This window comes from Capra hircus, chromosome 11, assembly GCF_001704415.2.
Source record: "Capra hircus breed San Clemente chromosome 11, ASM170441v1, whole genome shotgun sequence".
NCBI classification, from domain to species: domain Eukaryota; kingdom Metazoa; phylum Chordata; class Mammalia; order Artiodactyla; family Bovidae; genus Capra; species Capra hircus.
The window spans coordinates 27487460-27510108 of NC_030818.1; the positions used below are offsets into that span (position 1 = coordinate 27487460).

Sequence of the window (22649 nt, forward strand, 5' to 3'; positions counted from 1 at the left end):
CAAGTGCTTTATACCCCTGCAAGCTCATTAGATGGATGGCTCTTCTTCTGGTTCCATTCTATAGTGTGTGCACTTCCAGGTGGCATGACATTCTCACCTTCTCCCACAATCCACTCCTACTTCCAAACAAACGTTTGTCAGACACTATTTTACCGCAGATTAATTTTCTTTTCCACTCTAGTATATGTTTATAAATGCATCCAACAAAAGGAAAGAACAGGTGCCTCACTTTTCCTTAACTAGCATCTGGTATCAGACAGTCATCCTCATTGTTGGAAGGTTTAGCAGACTGATTTACTCTATGGAGTCCTCCTCTGAAGTATGTGTGGGCTACCTGGAAACCATAAAGATGTTACCCACTTCCCTAGTGCCCTAACACATAAGCTCCTTCTCCCTCCTACCCCTGCCCTTAACTTTTCAGTAAATACACAAAATAAAGGAAAAATTTTCAAGTTTAAAATTGGGCAAAAACATTAGGTGGTGGGGAGAGGGAGCCATTTTGTAGATAAACTTCATGCTCTGCTGTTGAAAGTTAAGGTCCACAAATCAAAAAGCAGTCATTTCTACAGAGCTAGGCTTTTCCACCACTCTCTCAGTGAATCACGCTGTGGTTAGTTGAAAGTGCTGTTCACATAATAAATTAACCACCTCATTTCCTTCATCACCAAAATATACATAGCACCCCCATACAGATTTGTTTTAATAAAAGTAATAAAGCAAGCCCAGAGGTTATGGCTGTTATGACATAATCACACCTCTGAGATTTAAAAACACTCACTTGCACATCATGCCTCAAAAAGTCTTTGCAAGCACCTCCCTCCAACAAAACTTAACTACACTCATACTCTCTGGCCCCATTTACTTCAAATAAATAATGAAACAAAAGCCTTGTATACACCAGGAGAAAATTCTCCCTTTCAATTAGACATTTGAAAAGAAAATACATCTTTTTAAATAATACTGTATACTAAACAGCTTGGATAGGCTGATCTAGATTATTAAAGAAAATATATCACCAGAGTTAACAGTGCACAAAGAAGGCAACCAACTAGCCTACTGTGTGCATGCTCAGTTATGTCCAACTCTTCGTGACTCCACGGACTGTAAAGCATACCTTTTGTCCATGGTGTTTTCCAGGGAAGAATACTGGAGTGGGTTGCCGTTTTCTTCTCCAGGAGATCTTCCAGAGCCAGGGATTGCACCCACGTCTCCTGCACTGGCAGACAGATGCTTTACCACTGAGCCACCTGGGAAACTCGACTAGCCTACTTACTATCTCACATCAAACCTAAGATAACTTCTAAAGTTACTTGTTCAAAAAGTAAACAACACATGTATTTCCTTCTATGTAAGTGAGAAAAAAATCTTCATTTTTATACATATCCAGGCAACTTAATTTTTCTTTTCTGTAATATTTAAAATTATGGAGAATAACCCGGGGGGAAAAAACTTCTCATCTATATCTTTTCCTCAAATACAGACATTTCCCCTTAGAATGCCTTTCCACAGTTAACAGAAGAAAGACACTGTAACACAACTGTCCACAGCATAAAAGCTTTGGTGGACAAATGTGCCTGCCATGAGTGAACTCATACCATAATTTAACAAGGCCAGTTTTCCTATCTCTGTACTGCATTACAACCACTTTGTAGGCAGTTCATTTCTGATCTAAATTCTGTCAAACTCACAGCCCTTTCTATAGGATCATGCATTTAATGCATATTATCATTGTGATGATGAAGCGTTCACTTGAATTTAAAATATAATCTTACTAGTAATTAATTTTGGAGAAGGCAATGGCAACCCACTCCAGTACTCTTGCCTGGAAAATCCCATGGACAGAGGAGCCTGGTAGGCTGCAGTCCATGGGGTCGCTAAGAGTTGGACTGAGCAACTTCACTTTCACTTTTCCCTTTCATGCATTGGAGAAGGAAATGGCAACCCACTCCAGTGTTCTTGTCTGGAGTATCCCAGGGATGGCGGAGCCTGGTGGGCTGCTATCTATGGGCTCTCACAGGGTCGGCCACGACTGAAGTGACTTAGCAGTAATTAATTTACCAGTGTAATTCTTAAAGCCCATGATCAAAATCTACCCTCAACACACATATTTAGAGGAATGAGCTGATAAACATTCGTGAACAATATCAGATACTCAGAACATAGTTTTTAAATTCTCAGAACTGACCTTCCTAATATTTACACATTTTATTTCTCTTCCCAATCACTATAATTATCTAGTATAATCTAGAATCTGAGTTTTCAGTAATTCTTTTTAATATGAACATTATTATATTCAGACAGTAGTTTTTCTCTACTGAAAAAAAATTACATCTCAGGTTCTCTTTTGAGTATGCCAAACAATTATCTACACATAATTATATTCAAATATTCAGCAAAACAGATAGTAATATGTACACGAATGCCAGAAGTAAACACTTTTTTGCAACACTTGTATTCCACTATTTTTTGTCTATAGACTATCCATGCACATATAACAATGTCAGATCTAACCAGTATACTAAAAACTTCCTAGACCTCTGTGGAAAATAAAAATGAAATTTTAAAGAATTCCATAAGCTTACATTTTAATAGATAATTTCACTTTAAAAGAAAAAGTCTGTTTCAACGAATTTCATGGCAACAAAGTTTTTTCATAAAGGTATTATACTACATTAATCAAAGATCCTCAGAAATACTGTTGTACTAATTTAACCACAAAGAACATTCCTATGTAAGTATGCCCTCTGATCAAAGTATTATTTTCATAGAAAAAGGGATGGTCTGTGTTGTCAAGGGGGAGAAAGGAATGAAGAGATACACGCTATAAAGAAACTCTGGTTCTTTCATTCTCAGCAATCCTTTACTTTCCACAGTCATTCTCACTCTAACCACATGGCTATTCTAATGCTTTCTGCTCCTAAATTCTCAAACACTTTTCCGAAAAAGAGATTCATTAAAATACTTGTAACCAGAATTTTTGGTTTACCACACAAAAATTTTAAGTGAGAGGCTATAAAAATTCAAGCTATGTTCACAACAGAGTTAAAAATACAATAAATGAGCAACTATACTGATAATCTACCATTTGTTCATCCATTCAGCAAATACTTATTGAATATCTACTGTGTACTAGGGTCCTGGGAGCCGCGGATAGAGGTGGAAACAGCTTGAGAAGCACATTCCACTAGAGGAGAGATGGTAAAAAAAGAATACTGTGATTTCAGAAATCTTAAAACTTTAAGTTCTTTTTTGGGGCAAGAGTGAGGGGTATAAAACAGGAGGCGCCTACTTCACAGAGAAAATAAAACTAGTCTCTAGGCAGGGGGGCAAGCTCTTCCTATTCTGCTCTCTTCACTTCTTCCCAGATACCCACCATCCCACAAGGTTCTCTCTTCTGAACTCCTGTCAATTTCCTTTCTTAGTCTATTTCTTAGTTTAAGCTGTGGGTGTCATCTCAGGCACTGAGGTTCCTTTCTTTCTGACATCTTCCACTTCTCTACTTCTACCTATAACATTTAAACACATTTAAATTTCAACCTCCTTTGAAAACTCTCTTCTTTAAAGAACTGTATACACCTGTTTCTAAGTGCTCACCTTTCATTCAGTCCTGTCTACTTCTGATTTCTGCCTCCACCACTCCAGTGAAATCATTCTTGTTATGGTCACCATCAACATTTTTAAAAAACAAAATGTCAAACACACATTTTCAACTCTTAACCTACCTTTACTCTTTTCAGTGTTTTACAGTATGAATTTTTGCTTCTCAAATGCTCATCTCCCTTAGATACCGGCATGTCCTAATTTTCCTTCTACATTACAAATACTGTAATGTGCATTCAAAACACGTGGCAATCTTGTTAAAGTCAGATTCTGATTCAACCATTGGGGTTAGGGCCCAAGAGACTTTTAGTAGGGCCTCTTGTTACTCAAATTGTAATTCTCAAACAGCACTGATATCACCTGGGAGATTTGCAGAAACACAGAATCACATGCTCCACCTTAGGCCAGCTGAATCAGAATCTGCATTTTAATGAGACCTCATGAAGGTTTTTTTTTTTTAATTGTACATTCAAGCTTGAGAAGCATTAGAGATCAGTGGTTCTCAAGCCTTAACCATTAAAACACAAATTCCAGTGCCCTACCCATTGATTTTGTGATCCTGTATGTCTCAGAGCAGGTTACAAGAATATGCATTTCTAACAAGTTCTTAGATGATATTGATACTGCTGATCCAGGGGCTGTACTTTAAGAACCAATGGTTCTCAATCCGGCCTATACATTAGAATCACCTGTGGAATTTTAAAAAGTTTGTTGATGTCTAGGGCTCACCCCAGACCAATTAAACTAAAATCTCTGGGGACATGGCCTAAAGGCTGGGATTTTTAAAAGCTCCCCTGCCTAATCTTAAGGTTTCTAATTTAGGTAATTTAGGAGCGTGTTGGTTGAGAGGGTAGTGGTGAAAAGAAAATAGTAAAGGATGAATGCTAGTCATATTATGTAACATTATTACAACACATTATACTATAACTCCTTAAACATCTGTTCTACCCAACTCTGCCCTGTAAATAAACACTAGAAATTATAACAGTCTACAGGTTTGTCCTAGGCCATGTCTCAAATGATCATTTCAAATAATGGAACAAAACAATATTTAATTCTTAAAATTCAGAGAAGAATCCAGTATTTGTGAAGTGAAAAAAAATCAAAGATAGTGTTAAAACTCTGCATTAAAAGAGTATTTGATTTGGTGCAAAATCAAGAGTCTTGAAGATAAAAATTTGAAAGAATAGTATGAAGAGAAATGTAGCCTAATAGGAAAAGTATTTTTTCATTTTCACTGGGAAATGAAAACAGCTGTATTTTTCTGATTATATAAATCCTCACTGTAAAATACACACACACACAAATGTATAAGGCAGAAATTAAAACTAATTGAAAGCCAACGTTGCTGAGATAAAACAACTTTATCATTTGACCCAGCTTTCCTGCATCTTTTTATAAAACTGGACTTATTTAACAAAAGGTTGTAGAGTATATTATAAGGGACACCATGAGCCCGCCAAACAGCTTAAGAAACACAATATAAACAGAGTAGAAACTCCTGTTGCACCTCTCCCAGTTCTCAATCCCCTCCCACCTCATGCGCCACTCAAGGTAACCACTACCTAGGATTCCAGTGCTTATTTCAATGTTCTTACTGTATACACTGGTATTCACAAACAGTATGTAGTATTGTTTTTCATATTATAAATTTTTATATTGATCATAAACTACTAGACATATTCTGCAACTGCCTTCTCTCTTAATGTATTTTATGAGGTTTATCCAAATTAATGTGGGTAGCTTTAACTCGGTCATCTTTGCTCCTATATAATATTCTATCATCTGAGTATGCTACAGTTTATTTTTGTTTTTCTGAAGAAGGACATACTGTTTCTAAATTTTTTAGTACTATAAATAGTGCTTCAGTGAATTTCTTGTAAATGTCTTCTTGTGCACATTTAAGATAATTTTTCAAGGCTATGAATATCCAGCAACAAAACTGTTAAGCTGAAGAGAAGCCCCATCTCCCACTTTACTAGCTTCCAGTTGCTCTTCAAAGAGGTTATCAGTTTATACTTCTACAAATAGAGTGTAAAATTACCAATGCTCCGCATTATTGAAAACATTCAAACTGTCAGATTAATTTTTGAAAACCTGAGAGGTTTTGCATTGAAAACCATGTTGACTAGTAGTTTGCATTTCCCTAACTACTAGAGTGATAATTTTTTTCCTATCTTTATTTTACGTGTGTGTCTCCGCTTGTGTCAATTATCTGTTTGTGTCCCTTGCCTATTTTTCTGTTGAACTGTTAAACTTTTTCTCTTAATTGTAGCTCTTTATAAATTATGGGCTTTTTATAGATTTTAAGTGATGCAAATACCTTCTCCCTGTCTGTGACTTTCTATGTATTCTTTTCTGATTCAGAGACATTTTATATTCTAACACAATAGAACTTAAAAATCTTTTTCTTTGTGGTAGAACCTTTAGTGTCTCATGTGTAATTTTCTTTCAGTCATTCATGATAAACCTAGTTTTAAACACTGTGAAAATACTTTAAAGTTTTAGAAATCCTAACAGTGATTTTTGTGCTAATATATGAAACCAGAAAGTGAACTTAAGTAGAAACTGAAATTGATTTAGTTTCACTGTCCGAGGTCAATGACAGACAAAATGTAAGTAAACAAAAGATAAAGGAAATTAGATATTCATTGTTAATAATTCAGGCACTATTTGTAACAGGTTTCTCAAATCACACTAACACCTCACATTTCTTTTAAAGATAAGTAATGGTGTTTTACTAGGGTGTGTGTATATATACCTGGCTTATTACATCGGCAGTGATTTCCAAGAATCTAAGAAAACTATAGTTAGTATTTCAACATAGGGAGGATAATTCTTCCAGAAGTGAAAAAAACACACCCAGAAAAGAAATTTTAAAACTTTAAATTTAGGAATAACTAGAAAATTCTAATATATAAATTCATACTCCCAGAGAAGGTCAATTAATTACTTGTTTTTGTTCAATTATAGAAACAGCTACGTTATGGTAAAAAGTAAATGAAACACCTGAATTGCAAGACTAAATTTGAATTTCATGCATAAATACTTGGTAAATCAGAGATTCAAGCAGAGCTAGTATCCTGGGATCTAAAGTTGAGGGACAGGATTGTGAAAACATTTGGCAAGGAACTCATTTATGTGAATAATGCCTAATTTCTAGAACAATTTCCTCTTATATTTCTTTCACCTTTGTGTTTTATTGATTTCAAAATATTGATTTAATATTGCATAGAAGGCAAAAATCCAGGTAAAGTCATCTAAGTGGATATGCATGGGACAGAGTTTTTTCTATATACCATGTTAAAGTAACACATCATTAATGGATTAAAATGTTTAAAACGATTTGGACAAATAATACAGGACAGGTGAGAATCCTTTACATACCTGCAGTAAAACATTTCATAATCCTTACAATATTAACTATAAAATAATTTTTTAACAGAGTAATGACACCACCAAAGAGTGGGCTTTTGGGGGTCTTATTTCTCTCCAGAACTTATCCTACAGAAGGGGTGGGGAAGTAAAGTACAAATTCCCACCTTTGAGGTTTAACCATGAAAAATTTCAGCTGGGAAGATGATTTTCCTTTTACAATGACTCCTCATTATACATAATAATGAGGAATAAAGATGGCCTGGATACAGAAAATCCACTAAGGATTTCAGAAACTCATTTTGGAAAACCATTTCACTCTCTAATAACGTCAAATGATCTAACAGAGAGGCACAAAGGAGGAAAGGGGACTGCCCTGTCTTTCCTACTTTACTGTGAATGCTCATGAACAAATACAGGTGTTAATGAGCATGAAGCTATCTAAAACACGATCCAAGGAAGAAATAAATAGCAAGTAAATCCGATATATTCAAGGTCTGCTCTCTTGATACGACAAGGCCAAACTAAATCATCATTCCCCATGTCCCACAGAACTCAAACAGAGCCAACCCAGCATCATCGTGCTCTCACCCTGGAGTGTTTTCTTGGGAGTAACACCAAGCCACTTTCCAGCAAAGTCTTTAGGGGTCAGTTAGGGATATGTTGTCATTCGACCACACTGGCTGCCTCTCTCTCCAGAAATAATGACAGGCATGTGTTTTTGAAATCAGCTCTCCCCATTTTCTAAGACAAGGACTGGAGTGCTGCCTTGAGCATTTTAGCTGTTATTAAACCAAAAGTATTTTAGTTTCTATTGAAATAATAATATTACAGCTTCTATTATTTCATATAACTATTTAACATTCTTTCGTTGAATAGCTTTCATTTTTAAAATCGACAGTGTTTGTCCAGCTACTCATAATTTAAATCAGAATAAATACAAGTATTAAATTTACACTGAAAGCACTTACAGGTCCCAGCTAAAAAGAAATACAGTCCCATTTTGGTTGTACTGGAAGTCTATTTTATCAAGGCTTAAAATTAAGTGGCCCATTGACTGGGAAATGGAAATATTTATTTTACAACACAGTTTTCTTAATATGTAATCACTACAGAAAGTTCGAAAAAAGGTAAGAAAAAAAAAAGAGAAAAATCCCTAATCACACCAACAAAGATATAAATATCAGTCAACAACCAGTTACTTTTTTCCTTCAGTGTAAATGCATATCTCTAATTCTAAAACACAAATTGGTTTTATTCTGTATCAACAACTTTTTTGCAATTTAAAGATATTAAGAGCAGTTTCTCATGGCATTAAGTCTAGCTGGAAAGCCTGAATTTTTAATGGTTGTATAATATTTCAACTGGTAGATGTACCATAACTCATTTAACTCTTTTCCTATCGTAGTTGCTTCCAACATTTGTTGTAATGCAAACTTGTATGTGAATCTTAGAAACAGTTTTTATTATTGCAGTAGAAGAGACTCCAAAAGACAGAAATACCAGGTCAAAGCAATGCGTATTTTTAAAATGCATCGTGATAGGTATTAACTATTTACTAGAAATAACAATTTATATAACACCTGCAGTGTTTATTAATGTTCCTTTTACTGTATCTTTTTCACTTGCACAGATATTTATCATTTTATTACAACTTTACTCAATTATTAGGTTGAAATGAATATCTCTTTGTCTAATTTGGGTTTTTCTGATAGAGAAAATTTATATATATTTCATCCATATAAATGGTATGTAAAGTCTCCATAAAATTTTGTCAATGTTTTATAGGAACCAATAAATAAATGTATACAAATTATAAGAAAACACCAAATTATAATAATAAAATATGTAGTTATCATATGTACACATATATTTGTGGCCAATAACTTCCCTACTTCATCATTTGGCTTTAAACTGTAACACAACAAATCCACTCTAGGTATATATTCAAGAGAAATGAAAATACACATTTTAAAAATCTGTACACAGTTTTACTATAAGTTCATATCTCTCTAGATACAAAGCCAGTAGACTAGATTTGGATGGATCCACTAAACAATGCTATCTCACCTAAGAACTGAATACCTAACAGTAATTTCTTGCTGCCTGCTAACCAATACCTGTTTAGAAGTAAAATAAAAATAAAATAGAAACTTGTACACAAATGTTCATAACAGCATTATTCATAAGAGCCCCAAAGTGGAATTAACCCAAATTTCCGTGGCCTGATAAATGGATAAACAAAATGCGGTATATACACATACAATGAGGTACTGTGACCCACAAAAAGAATGAAGTTCTGATACATGCTAGAGCATGGATGAACCTTGAAAATATTATGTGAAAGAAAGAAGCCAGTCACAAAAGACCACACACTGTATAATTACATTTATATGACATATCCAGAATAGACAAACCAATAGAAACAGAAAATAAGTTAGTAGTGGCCTAGGGCTGGGGAAGGAGTCGGGGCTGGAGAGTGACTGCTAATGGTTTCTTTCGGGGTAATGAAAATGTTCAAAAATTAGACAGTGCTAACAGTTTCACAACCCTGTGAATATACGAAGCATCTTTGACATGTACACTTTAAGTGGATGAATTTATATATTTATGTAAGGTATATGATTATATCTCAATAAAGGTGTTTTTAAAATATATGTGTCACTATACTGTGGTCTGTTAAAGCCCCCACCAAAAAAAGTGAACTTGTCTCTTGCTCTAATTTTCAGAAGTATTTAATACTGCCTATTTTTCTGAAGCTATGCTGTTAGCATTCTATAATGCTCAGAGCAATTTTATTTTCTTGGGATACTGTTCCACAATTAATATTAAATAACCCTTTTTGACCTTGACCTTTGATCTTAAATGCATTTTGCCTTAAATTCTATTTCATCTCACATGTTGATGTTGCTGAGTTTTCATTCATGTGGAATATTTTTCTCCACATTTGAAATATCAAGGTTGCTTCTTTCTTGAACACGTGTACACCCGTGGCAGATTCATGTTGATGTATGGCAAAACTAATACAATATTGTAAAGTAATTAGCCTCCAATTAAAATAAATAAATTTATTAAAAAAAAAAGAAGCACCTCTTGCACATATAAGCTTCCATAGTGGCTCAGTTGGTAAAGAATCTGTCTGTAATGAAAGAGACTGCTTGCAATGTAAGAGACCAGGTTTGATTTCTAGGTTGGGATGATCCCCTGGAGAAGGAAATGGCAACCCACTCCATTCCTGCCTGGGAAATCCCATAGCCTGATGGTCTACAGTCCATGGGGTCGCAAGAGTCAGACACACACATCTCGGTGCTATATTTCATTTGTAAGAGTCTGAGATTCTATTCACAGGGAAATTTAGCACTTTCACTTTTACCTATTAGTACACTTATTTCTGTCATCATATATTTTTTTACTATAGTTTCTTATTTTCTTTCCTCTACCTTTGGTTGGAATGTTAAACTTTATCTATTTATTTTTTTACTCTCATGATTTATATTAATTGTCCTATGTGTGGTTATTATTCACATATTTCAGATTATGTTTTTCTAAAAAATTAAAGAGTTAATCTATATTTGGATCATTTTCCTGAAAAAGAGTCCTAATATTCTATCTCTTCTTTTTCTTCTACTCTCCCATGTTTAGTTGATCTGCTCCTGACTAATTTAAAGATGAACCTTATAGTTAAAAAACTATGACTTAACAATACAAATACACTTTACTGGATATGTGTGTATTGTAAAGCTCTCTGCTGTTTCCTTACTTTGATACCGCTTCCTCAAAACATGACCTCCACTTTTTGGACCTCCAATACCACACCCACCCTCAACATTAGGCAGGAGTACTAGCATAAATAATTCTTTCAAAGAAGGTCTGTAACAATCAGAGAAGCTGAATCATTACAGATCCAAACTATTTTTATTTTATTTTCCTCTCACACTGAATTGCTGGTTTGCCTGCATACAGAATTACAGGTTCAATATAAATTTTTTCTCAACTTCAAAACTACTGCATTTCTATCTTCTATTACTTCTTTTTACCAATAATAGGGCTAATATCTACCTGATTTTTTCCTTTGTTGGTAAACTGTGTTTGCTCTCTGGAAGGTCTTAAGTCAGTTCCTCCTTATTACTAGCATTCTGAAATTCACAGGAAGGCATCTGAGTGTAGGTCGTTTGTCACTCTTTTATTCAGTATTCAGTAGGCCTTTTTAGATGGAGAAGGCAATGGCACCCCACTCCAGTACACTTGCCTGGAAAACCCCATGGACGGAGGAGCCTGGTAGGCTGCAGTCCTTGGGGTCACTAAGAGTCTGACATGACTGAGCGACTTCACTTTCACTTTTATGCATTGGAAAAGGAAATGGCAACCCACTTCAGTGTTCTTGCCTGGAGAATCCCAGGGATCGGGGATCCTGGTGGGCTGCTGTCTATAGGGTCGCACAGAGTTGGACAAGACTAAAGCGACTTAGCAGCAGTACCAGCAGGCCTTTTTAGAAGACTTGTCTATTTTCAGTTTGGAGAAATTTCATCCTATTATTTCTGGGATTATAACTCCCCTCCACGCTCGTTTATTTGAAGTTCTATTAGATGAATGTAGAAGATTTAGGTGGAGAAGGAAATGGCAAACCACTCCTGTATTCTTGCCTGGAGAATCCCATGGACAGAGGAGCCTGGCAGGCCATGGTCACACAGGGTAGCAGAGGGTCAGACACGACTAGTGTACGACCTTTTGCTCATGCTTCCTACCTTTTAAGACTACACCCTAAAGAACCTAACTCCATCTTCTACTTCATTAATTTGCTTCTAGCTGTGTCCACTCTATTTCACCTATGTGTTGTTTTTTCTTTTTTAAAATCTTAACAATAAGATTTTAAACTTCTTAGATTGGTTTAATTTCATTCTATTTCATGTTTGTTTTAGAAATGTAATAACCTTTCCTATGTTACCATGAATGTTAATCTGACTTATTTCAGAGTCTGTTGCCTGTTCATTGTTTCTCTGAGTACTGTTTTTTTCTTAAGGTTGGAGCCTCGTTTTTCTATCATATGTTTTCCTCAAACATTTAGTGACTCTTGGCAGCAAGGTCATTTCAGAGACTCTCTGTGTCTGTCTGTGTATAATGGTTCTGTTCACTACCATGAGCCTCAAGTAAAAAATGTGGGATATGAGGCCAGGTGTCATGTACATGTCAGGAGTTTGTCTTCCTAGGAAGAAACTCCTTGAGCTTTCTGACAATCAAAGGCTACCTGAGGGATCACCAAGCCTCTCTGGCCCCTGTATCATACTCAATTGGGATTCACAGAAAAGTGAGGGAGAGGGGTCACCACAGGCCTAGCCATTCTATATGTACCTCCTTATCTAATCATACAGACCCCCCCACTCTTTGAATATGACTCTGGTTAGCGAACACTACTGGTCTATATATTTGGGGGGTGTGGCTCCACCATGCTTTATTTTTCTGTGGATGTGACTCATCAAGCTTAATATCTTTTAAGAATTCTTATAATTTCGATCCACTGGTGAGACCCTTTCTTGTTTTCCCAGACTATTATCAGCTGATTAACATAGTGAGTATTTATATAGGTACAGACATGTATGCACACTTTTTCTGTCCTCTTATGGAATCTGGAACATGACAGCGGCGGTGGTAATGTAGTTAAAGAATAGCATGAGCTCAGCCTACTATCTGGATCACTTTCTCAGTGTCACTGTTTGCTCAAGGTTATGTACTCTAGCGTTAACATGGCTGTATCTCTAAATCTCAGACTTGTATATCCAACTCTGAGCTGATACCTCTTCTTGTATTTCTTACAGGCACCTCAAATTTAACATATCCAAAACTAGATTACTCATCTTATCCTCACCAAATCTGCTCAGGCATCCTCATGACCCTCGTAGCAAATTCTTCACAACTCCTTTTCACTCATATCACCAAGTAGTCCCTACAAAATATATTTTATTTCTTTCCATTTCTACTGAGTGCCATTAACTTTGTCCCAGCCATTACCTTTCACCTAGAATAGTCAGTCAACATTCAAAAATACAAATCAAATCATGTCATTCCTCTGCTTAAAACTCTTCCATTACTTCTCATTGCTTTTGGAATGAATTCCACAGTTTTTCCACATTAAACACTACTCTGAATCCAAATCTGGAGACAAGGTCCCTGCTATTTACTTAAAGACCTGATGCCAACAGGTTATTAGCCTCCTGGGTTATATAAGTTTTACTTTCCCTTTCCTTTGTTCCACCATCTTGTTGAGGTATTCCATAACTTCACCTTAATATAACTTCTCTTACCTATGATGCCTGTATTATAAAACTGCTATAGTAGGGATACTCTTTAGATACTAGGTATTTTAGCTATCTGTAACTAGATCAGTCCCTTTAGGAACCATCCTTGTTGAATGAACAAGTCCAGTTAAAGCTTTAGATGCCTCTTGGTTCAACTTACTATAAAATGGGAAAACTCCAGTTAAGTCCCATATATGACAGGTTAGTCCAGGCTTTGATAGTGTGAGCCTGGGTAAAAATCCTAACTACTCTTGGACACGGCTTCTTTTCCTGTCAAATGAGCAGGTAGGGTTGGATGATCTCAAAGGTCTCTCTCTTCCATTTCTAGTGGTCACAGATCCTATGATGTAATATAGTATTTTCTTAAAGAAAGTACAGTACCTATCACTCAAATTTATACAGAGGGTAATATTCTCCTTCAGGCCTAAGTGGAACTTTCACCAGAGAGGAAAATAATTCAACTTGAGGTTTCTGGAGCCCACTTAAACCAATATGGATTCATTTCATCCAGATTAAGTGTCACCCTCAACTGCCTAAGGAATACAAACTTAAGAACTGAAAATACAATAGCAACAACAATAAGCACTATTACTACTATTATTGCTACTACTACACAGTAACAAAAATGCAAGCTTTTAGCTCATACTGGGAAATGACAAAAACAAACTATAATAATCTAACAGGAGTGAAAAACAGGAAAAAAAAAAACAAAACAGTAAGTACCAAAGGCTTCTTCCAGAAAGATCAATAAAGATCAATAGTTCATATGGGTTTACCAAAAGAGCCAACATACTCCGCTTTATCCACATCCCCTCCACTTTTATAAAAACATTAAAAGGAGAGGCTCTTCAGACTTGCATCTAACATTTTAATACTGTCTAAACTGATTATAACTAATTCTAAGTCTTGATCAAAATCATAAACACTAGAATAAAAAATTCACTCCTTCCTTAGTAATTTATAATACCTAACTATCGTTCTACAAACTGTATAACCGTTGAAAATGGGAACTTATTCCCACTGACAATTACTATACCAAGGTTTGAGTACTGCTCTCTTTATTGATGGATTTCATAAATTAAATGATCCACATTGCTTTACCTGATACATTCCAACTCCGATGTGCTTTGGCTCGATTTTTACTAGCTCAGCTAATGGATCTTGTACACGCCTTGCTATGGAAACTGAAAAAACAGAATCAGAAAACAAGTACGGCTTAATGTGAAAAGCAGTATCCAGATAATTACTATTTTAGCTTCTTATAATACAAGCAGTTATCCCTCTTTATTCTTCCCCCCAAAAGACCAACAGTTTAACCAAGTTTCAAAGTCTCCCCGACCCATACAAAAAGTGAATGCAAAACTTCAGGGTTGATTATGCCACCAAAACTCCTACGCATTCCTAAGCCCAAATGCACTGAAAGGGTTATATATTTGGAAAAACAAGCAAAACGGTTGCTATATTTACACAATTGCCTGTTCATTCGTTACATACAGTATGCAAGGACACCTCACAATTTAAAGACCAAGTAGATATTTTTATTTTTAAATAACCCTGCCTTACTATAAACATGATACACATCTTTGCATTAAATATACTTATTAAGACTACCTCTTGATAATGATGAGTAAATGATAGAATCATATTTTACTGCAATCAGAGATCAAGTTAGCTGGCTAGTGAATATACTTGTATTGCCTTGAATATGACTGCAAGATTAGTCTAGGAAGTGATCTGCATGCTAACTGCTTGGTCCTAACACATGCACAGTCCTAATTACATCCCTTTCCTGACCATCACATCGCATTTTTAAGAGACCTGAGAGTTAAATTCAAATATTGCTTTACTTGTGTCATGATTTTTACTTAGTCATCATTTATTATCACCTTTTTAAACAAAATCTCATAACTAATTTAGCTTATAAGACGAATTTAGTTGGAAAAAAGAAATTTAATATGAATCTTCAGTTCAGTTCAGCTGCTCAGTCGTGTCTGACTCTTCGCAACCCGATGGACTGCAGTACGCAAGGTTTCCCTGTCCATCACCAACTCCCGGAGCTTGCTCAAACTCACATCCATCAAATCGGTGACGCCATCCAACCATCTCATCCTCTGTCGTCCCCTTCTCCTCCCGCCTTCAATCTTTCCCAGCACCAGGGTCTTTTCAAATGAGTCAGCTCTTCACATCAGGTGGCCAAAGTATTGGAGTTTCAGCTTCAGCATCAATCCTTTCAATGAATATTCAGGACTGATTTCCTTTAGGATGGACTGGTTTGATCTCTTTGCAGTCCAAGGGAGTCTCAAGAGTCTTCTCCAACACCACAGTTCAAAAGCATCAATTCTTCATCAATATGAATCTTAAGGATAATTCAGGCAACTCTTTTTTTTCCCCCAAGTAGCATAGATGCATTGAGTGTTTACATATGAACAGGATTCATTTTCTGAACACATGAAAGTTAGTCAGTGTCACCTACTCATTTAGAAGGTTGGATGAAATATAAATTCATTAAGTGAAAACATTAAGGATGTTAAAGGAAATTACATGGCTGTTTTTGTGTTAAACTGTTCAAGGACTGGTAAAAGAAGCCACCTCTTAGAAGTGACTATCAGATTCTCCTGATGTGTGCCACCTCTCATCAGAGATAAGATCCACTGTAAACATCAAGTTCACTGCACAGTCATTCAAGTTTTTTTTCACATCTTTTACTAGTATTGCTAAGAGAGAGTGACAATGGCAACTTGCAAAATAAGCTTAGAGAGCAATATGCTGGTATCTTATAATCTGCCTATTTCTCCCACAGAAGAGATGGGAATTCCAAGGACTTCACATACACCTATCTTATCAAATTTCATATAAAGTTAATTAGAGCAAGGATGGAAGTATAAGTGGTTTCTTCTAATAACCACATTTATAGTTACACATTGAAACATATGTCACTAGAGACATACCTAGTATCCTCTAAAAATAAAAAAGTCAGCCCTCCACATCTGTAAGTTTCACATTCACAGATTTTGCTACGGATCAAAAATGTTTGAAAAAAAATTCCAGAAAGTTCCAAAAAGTAAAACTTGAATTTTCCGCATTTAGCAACTATTTACATTGGACTTACAACTGTTTACATAACATTTACATTGTATTAGGTATTACAAGTAATCTAGAGATGTTTTAAAGTATACTGGAGGATGTGCATAGCTTACATGTAAATATTATACTATTTTATATAAAGGACAAGAGCATCCTTGTGTTTTGGTACCTGAGAGGGGTTCCTAAAACCAATCTCCTAAGGCTACCAAGGGATAATTGTATTATTTCTTTATTCTAGCCTTTATATATATAATACAATAAGAATGAATTTCAAACATATACATACATTGCCAAAATACTTTCAGATTAAAGAAACAACAATTAACTCACAACAGTAAACCAAGTTAAGGTAACATGCATCAGAACATATGCTGCATAGGAAGGCAATATTAGAAATTCAGTAAAAGTATATCAATAATACATAAATCTTTCAAAAATACACCTTCAGGAAAACCCACATTATGAAAACCTAAAACTCAGAAAGTGGTTACAGCATTGTGTATAATTGGTAAGTATGAGTAGATCCCATATTTTAACAGTTCTGAGATACATAAAAGGATTTTCAACTATTTTCTACTGGATTCCCTTCCAACAGTTCACTGCCAGTGTATCATTTGTTCATCCAAATATTGCTAAATATTAGCAATGATGGATTGAAAATGATGGTTTCTAGATGACATTAATTCTACAATAAGTCCCAAGGGCTTCTGGAGTTACAGTGTACCCAGTAAACAACCCTTGACAAAGATCTAATATTTCTAGGATTGGCATTTCACTTTCAGATGCTGTTCATTCTATGAAGTATAAAAACCAAATATGGAAGAGACAGAGGCAGGAGGAGAAAGACAGATGAATACTGTTTAAAGTAGAATTTGAAAAGTAGTATGCTCAAGCTTTGAAGAGAAGATGGAGCTGTTTTTCTGCTGGCAGGATAACCAAGAGAAACATTATGCAACAAACAGTAATAATGATCAGGCTAACAACAGATTTCTGCAAGTTAGAGACAGATAAGTAGCTCAGGCAAAAGGAGTCTAGTAGATTGCTGATTAAGAAAACGAAGACAGAGTAAGGGTCATGGCCCCAAACTTGCGGCACACTCACATTTGAGTTAGAAAGGAAAAGGAGGAAATGGTGGCAGAGGCAGAGGAGGAGTGCTGAGGCAAGTATAGTAAAAGGAGTAGAAAAGACTTCTGGAACATGTTTAACAGAGTCACCCTGTGTCCCCGAGTTTTTACTTCTAGGTACATGCTCAAAAGAAATGAAAATATCTGTCCAAATAAAATCTTGTACATGGATGTTCATAGCAGCATTACTCATAGTAGTCGAAAAGGTGAAAACAACCCAAATATTCAACAACTGATAAATGGATGAAAAAAACATGGTATATACCAGTATGGTGGTACATTATTTGGCAATAGAAAGGAATGGGGTACTGACAACACCCTAGAGCATGGGTAAACTTTGAAAACACTATACTAAGTGAAAGAAGCCAATTGGTCACAAAAGACCTCACATTGTAATGACTCCATTTCTATGACGTATCCAGAATAGACAAATTTATACAGACAGAAAGAAGGTCAGTGTTTTCCAGAGACTGGGAAAAAGAGAGGAAGGGGCACAAACTGCTAATTGGTATGGGGTTTCTATTTGAGGCAATGAAAATGCTCTAAAATCGGATACTGGCAATAGTTACACAACTGACTATACCAAAAAATGATGGCATACACTTTAAAAGGGTTAATTCTGTGCTATGTAAACTGTATCTCAATGAAGTTGTTATGTATTTTTTAAATGCAGAATGTCCAAATGTATGGCAAATGTTACCTATTTTTTCCCACATATGATGCCAACACTTCTCTGTATCATTGTTCCTATTCACCACTGTTCAGGAAATTCTAGTTAACACAATTTGAAAAGAAAGAAGACATGATTACTGAAAAGACAGAAATTAGATTACTTATTATTATTTGCAGATGATGACTGTCTTCTTAGAAAACCCAACTAAGTCAACTGAAAAAAATATCAGAACTAATAAGATTCAATCAGTTGGCTGGTTTCAAGACACCCACACAAAAACTGATGCTCCATCATATGCCATCAACAACCAATAAGAGAATATCATGAAGGAGAATCCATTCACTGTTTCTGTGTGTATGTGTGTGTACTGCATGTAAGAGAAATAAAATGTGCATAACCTGTGGAAGGGAGCCCAGACTGAGTGAAGATTACCATCCTAAAGGGTAAGCAACCAGAGCTACAGCCATGTGCAGTACCACTAAAAGCAGCATTCTCCCCTCATTTATAAGGTGTCTTATATACAAAGGATAAAAGGAATTATATTGCTTTTGGTCTTTAGATCCATGAAACACATAGAATCTTAAAGCTTCCAGAGCAAATAAATGTATTGCTGAAAAGACTGTACTAAACTGTGCTGTCTTTAAAATTTTCTTTATTCTGTTACCTGAGACTATAAAGTGGAAACTTTTCAAGTCCAAAACTCACTTCATTTTTGTACTTCTCCTTGCCATCAGACAGCAACAGAGGAAGACAGGTTAATCCCCATGCTGTCTTATTTCATTCAAGAACTCCAAATTAGAATTTTTTCACTAGAAAAGCTGATTAAAATGTAACTGCAATGCTCTTAATGCACATCTTGATCCTCTAATCAGTAATTGCATGTTTCAATAAGGAGCTGGCAAATCTGTTGACCTAATATAAATAGTCTGTATCTTGACTGCAGCACTTGTGGTGCCCTGACTAGCATAAGCTTTTAAAAATTCATAGATGGTATACCTAGAAAGGGTGAACTTATTTTATGTAAATATACCCTTAAATGAATGAAGTATCTTTTTTTTAAGGATATCAAGCTTTTTATTTTTCTTCTTTCTACAGTCTCTATTTCTTCCATGTAGTGTATACACTCTACCCCCTGCCTCATATTTTGGCATTTAACAGTATAAATTTTCCTTACATGCTAAGTGAATGATGACTTTCCATCAGAGGCAGGGTACTAAAAACCTGACTATAAGTGCTTTGCTCAAAGGTGGGGTTTGTCAGTTGTAGGCTTCACTACAAGGTAATTTGGCCATTTCTCTGTGAAATCTCTGATCTCAGTTTCTATATGTATTTTCTCTTGTGTTGGTTAGAATCCCCTAATTTCCTGCATGGACGTTTTAGTCCTCTCTAAGGTATCTTAAAGCTCAACATTCAGAAAACTAAGATCATGGCATCTGCTCCCATCACCTCATGGCAACAATAGATGGGGAAACAGTGGAAACAGCGGCTGACTTTATTTTTGGGGGCTCCAAAATCACTGCAGATGGTGACTGCAGCCATGAAATTAAAAGACGCTTACCTCTTGGAAGGGAAGTTATGACCAACCTAGACAGCATATTAAAAAGCAGAGACATTACTTTGTCAACAAAGGTCCGTCTAGTCAAAGCTATGGTTTTTCCAGTAGTCATGTATAGATGTGAGAGTTGGACTGTAAAGTAAGCTGAGCGCCAAAGAATTGATGCTTTTGAACTGTGGTGTTGGAGAAGACTCTTGAGAGTCCCTGGGACTGCAAGGAGATCCAAGCAGTCCATCCTAAAGGAGATCAGTCCTGGGTGTTCATTGGAAGGACTGATGTCGAAGCTCAAACTCCAATACTTTGGCCTCCTGATGTGAAGAGCTGACTGATTTGAAAAGACCCTGATGCTGAGAAAGATTGAAAGTGGGAGGAGAAGGGAACGACAGAGGATGAGATGGTTGGATGGCATCACCAACTCAACAGACATGAGTTTGGCTAAACTCCAGGAGTTGGTGATAGACAAGGAAGCCTGGCATGCTGCAGTCCACGGGGTTGCAAAGAGTGGGACATGACTGAGAGACTGAACTGAACTGAAATGAAGGTATCTACAACATCAAGTTAATAACTATTTAATCCTTTTTTTTTTAAATAGGTATTCCCACTCTTGTGTATAACCCATGTCTTCTGGTGCAGAAACCTTCTATTTAATCCTCTCTAGAGAACAATTTTCCAGTTTTCTGCAAAAGTGGAGGGAGAGTTACTCAGCTTTGTGGACTAGGTCTAATTCATTTTTTTTTTACTGATGTGAAATTCACATAACATAAACTTAACCATTTTAAGGTGTAACTCTCACTGGTATTTAGTACACTTACAATATTGTGCAAACCACCACCTCTATTAAGTTCCAAAATATTTTCATCACCCCCACAGGAAACCCCAAACACATTAAGCAGTCCCTCTTCACTGTCCCCTCTTCCTAGTCTCTGGCAACCACCATCCAGTGCTCTGTGTCTGCAGATTTGCCTATTCTGGACATTTCATATATATATACATAAAATCATACAATATGTGACCATCTGTGCTCAGATTCTTTTGCTTAGCATGTTTTCAAGGCTCATCCATGTCACAGCACGTATCGTTACTTCATTCCTTCTTATGACTGAAAATATTACTTCATCATACGGACAAACCACATTTTATCTATTCACCTGCTGATAGAGATTTAGCTACTGGACCAATGCCAGTTTTTGGGTTCTGTAAATAGTGCTGCTATGAGTATTTGTGTACAAGTATTTGCTGAGTACCTATTTTCAATTTTTTGGGTATATACCTAGAAATGGGATTGCTGGGTTATATGGTATTCTATGTTTAACTTGATCTCATTGTTTTTTTAAAGAGACTTTTAATCCATCTTCTTATTTTAGACCCATTCTCAGCCCTCCCAAGATACTTCTAACAGTTCTTGGTGTATTCCCTAAGTCCTCAGGGTTTCTGTGATCTATTTCAGGTTAGTTCTGTTTTCAACAATGCTATCTCAGTATTCCAATTTCTCAAGCTGGCTAGATCTCAACTGATTTCCAGCTTCAAAACTATTGTTGCTATTTTCTCTTCCCCATTCTCCTTGTCCTAGTAGTTTATGCCTTCATTCTATCAAGTTATTGTCATTTTAATGAGATTTCAGAAGAGAGTGAAGGATATTTAAAATTCATTTTAAATCAGAAGTCCAAAATAAACATTTTAATACCAACTATCTACCATTCTACTCATCCAATTTAAATCCTGTCTGTATAATGAATTTATTATGAGGGGAATGAAAGTATATATAAGGATAACTTCTGTTTTCAATAAGCTGATAAACTGGTCAAAAAGATAGTAAGATAAAGGTCATTTTCTTACATATGTTTAACACTTGTAAGAATGTTGAGGTTCTCTTATATTTGATACAGTAAACTTATGGAGGGTTGAAAGGTAAAACCCACACCCATAGGCAGATCTCAAATGAAGTGTAAAGTCATCCCCAGCATCAATCACTAGGAAAGAGGAAGACTCTCAGTCAGAAAACAGGAATTGAAAAGGAAGTGGGGCCCTAGAAAGTCAAGAGTGGAGACTCAGTTTCAACATTTGATTCCAGGTCCAGACACCATGAAGACTCAAAATGTCTAGGTAGGTATTTTGAGTTGATACGGATCAAACAAAGTCATGGCCAACGTGGAAACAAGTTAGCCAAAGAAAGAAGGCACATCTGCAGTGAATCACAAACTGAAGACACAGCTAGGTTTTGAAATCAGAGTAATTAGGACTATATACCAATTCCCTTTTTTATCACTTGCTATTTTCACAGTCTTATTAGAGCATTACATTTTGTTCCCTTCTAATACTGTGCAGTCATGGATCCACACAGGCCAGCAGTAGAAAGGAAACAGCAGCAAAAGGGAAGTTTGAGGGACTGCCACCACCTACGTAACATTCTATCAAACGCCCTGTTAGATGACTATCTTTCAGTGCCAACTTGGGAGGGAGGCTCTGAATTTTATTTTCTGTAAAGTATTCCTTTATTTTACAAGTTAATACACAAATATTATGTACACATTTACTTGGCTATGCAGCCTCTTTAAGCCTTGGTTTCCTCATCTGTAAAGGGGGAGTAATAAATGACTCAGGGCAATTGTGAGGATTAAATAAAATAATCCTGGTAATGTATTTACCACAATGTTTCACATATATTAAGTGCTTAAAAAAGATTAGCGTTAGTAGGTCCCACTATGATTACCCTAGCTATTCTTCCTCAGTATTTTATTACTATTTATATAAGGCAAGTATCAAAAGAGAACATGGCAAGGAGGCAGAGACCCCATTGAGTTGGTGTGACAGGAAAAAGTTTCACTGAAGAAGCAAGAATTTGAGCTGGGATCTGAGTTTGAAGAGATGATCATTGTAGACAGGTGACTGTATCATAGAATGAACAACTGAAAGGAAACTACAAATTCTTTTGGATTACAAAAAAA

General features: G+C 35.9%; 1 protein-coding gene across 3 annotated transcripts in view; it reads right to left on the bottom strand.

Annotated features, from left to right (window-relative positions):
• The window catches only part of SRBD1 (S1 RNA binding domain 1), a 226052-nt gene that overhangs the window by 76128 nt on the left and 127275 nt on the right, over nt 1-22649 (bottom strand). For all 3 annotated transcript variants that reach the window (XM_005686560.3, XM_005686559.2, XM_013967606.2), the window contains exon 16: nt 14370-14452. In XM_005686560.3, coding sequence (XP_005686617.3) covers nt 14370-14452 — 83 coding nt within the window. The remainder of the gene's footprint in view (nt 1-14369; nt 14453-22649) is intronic.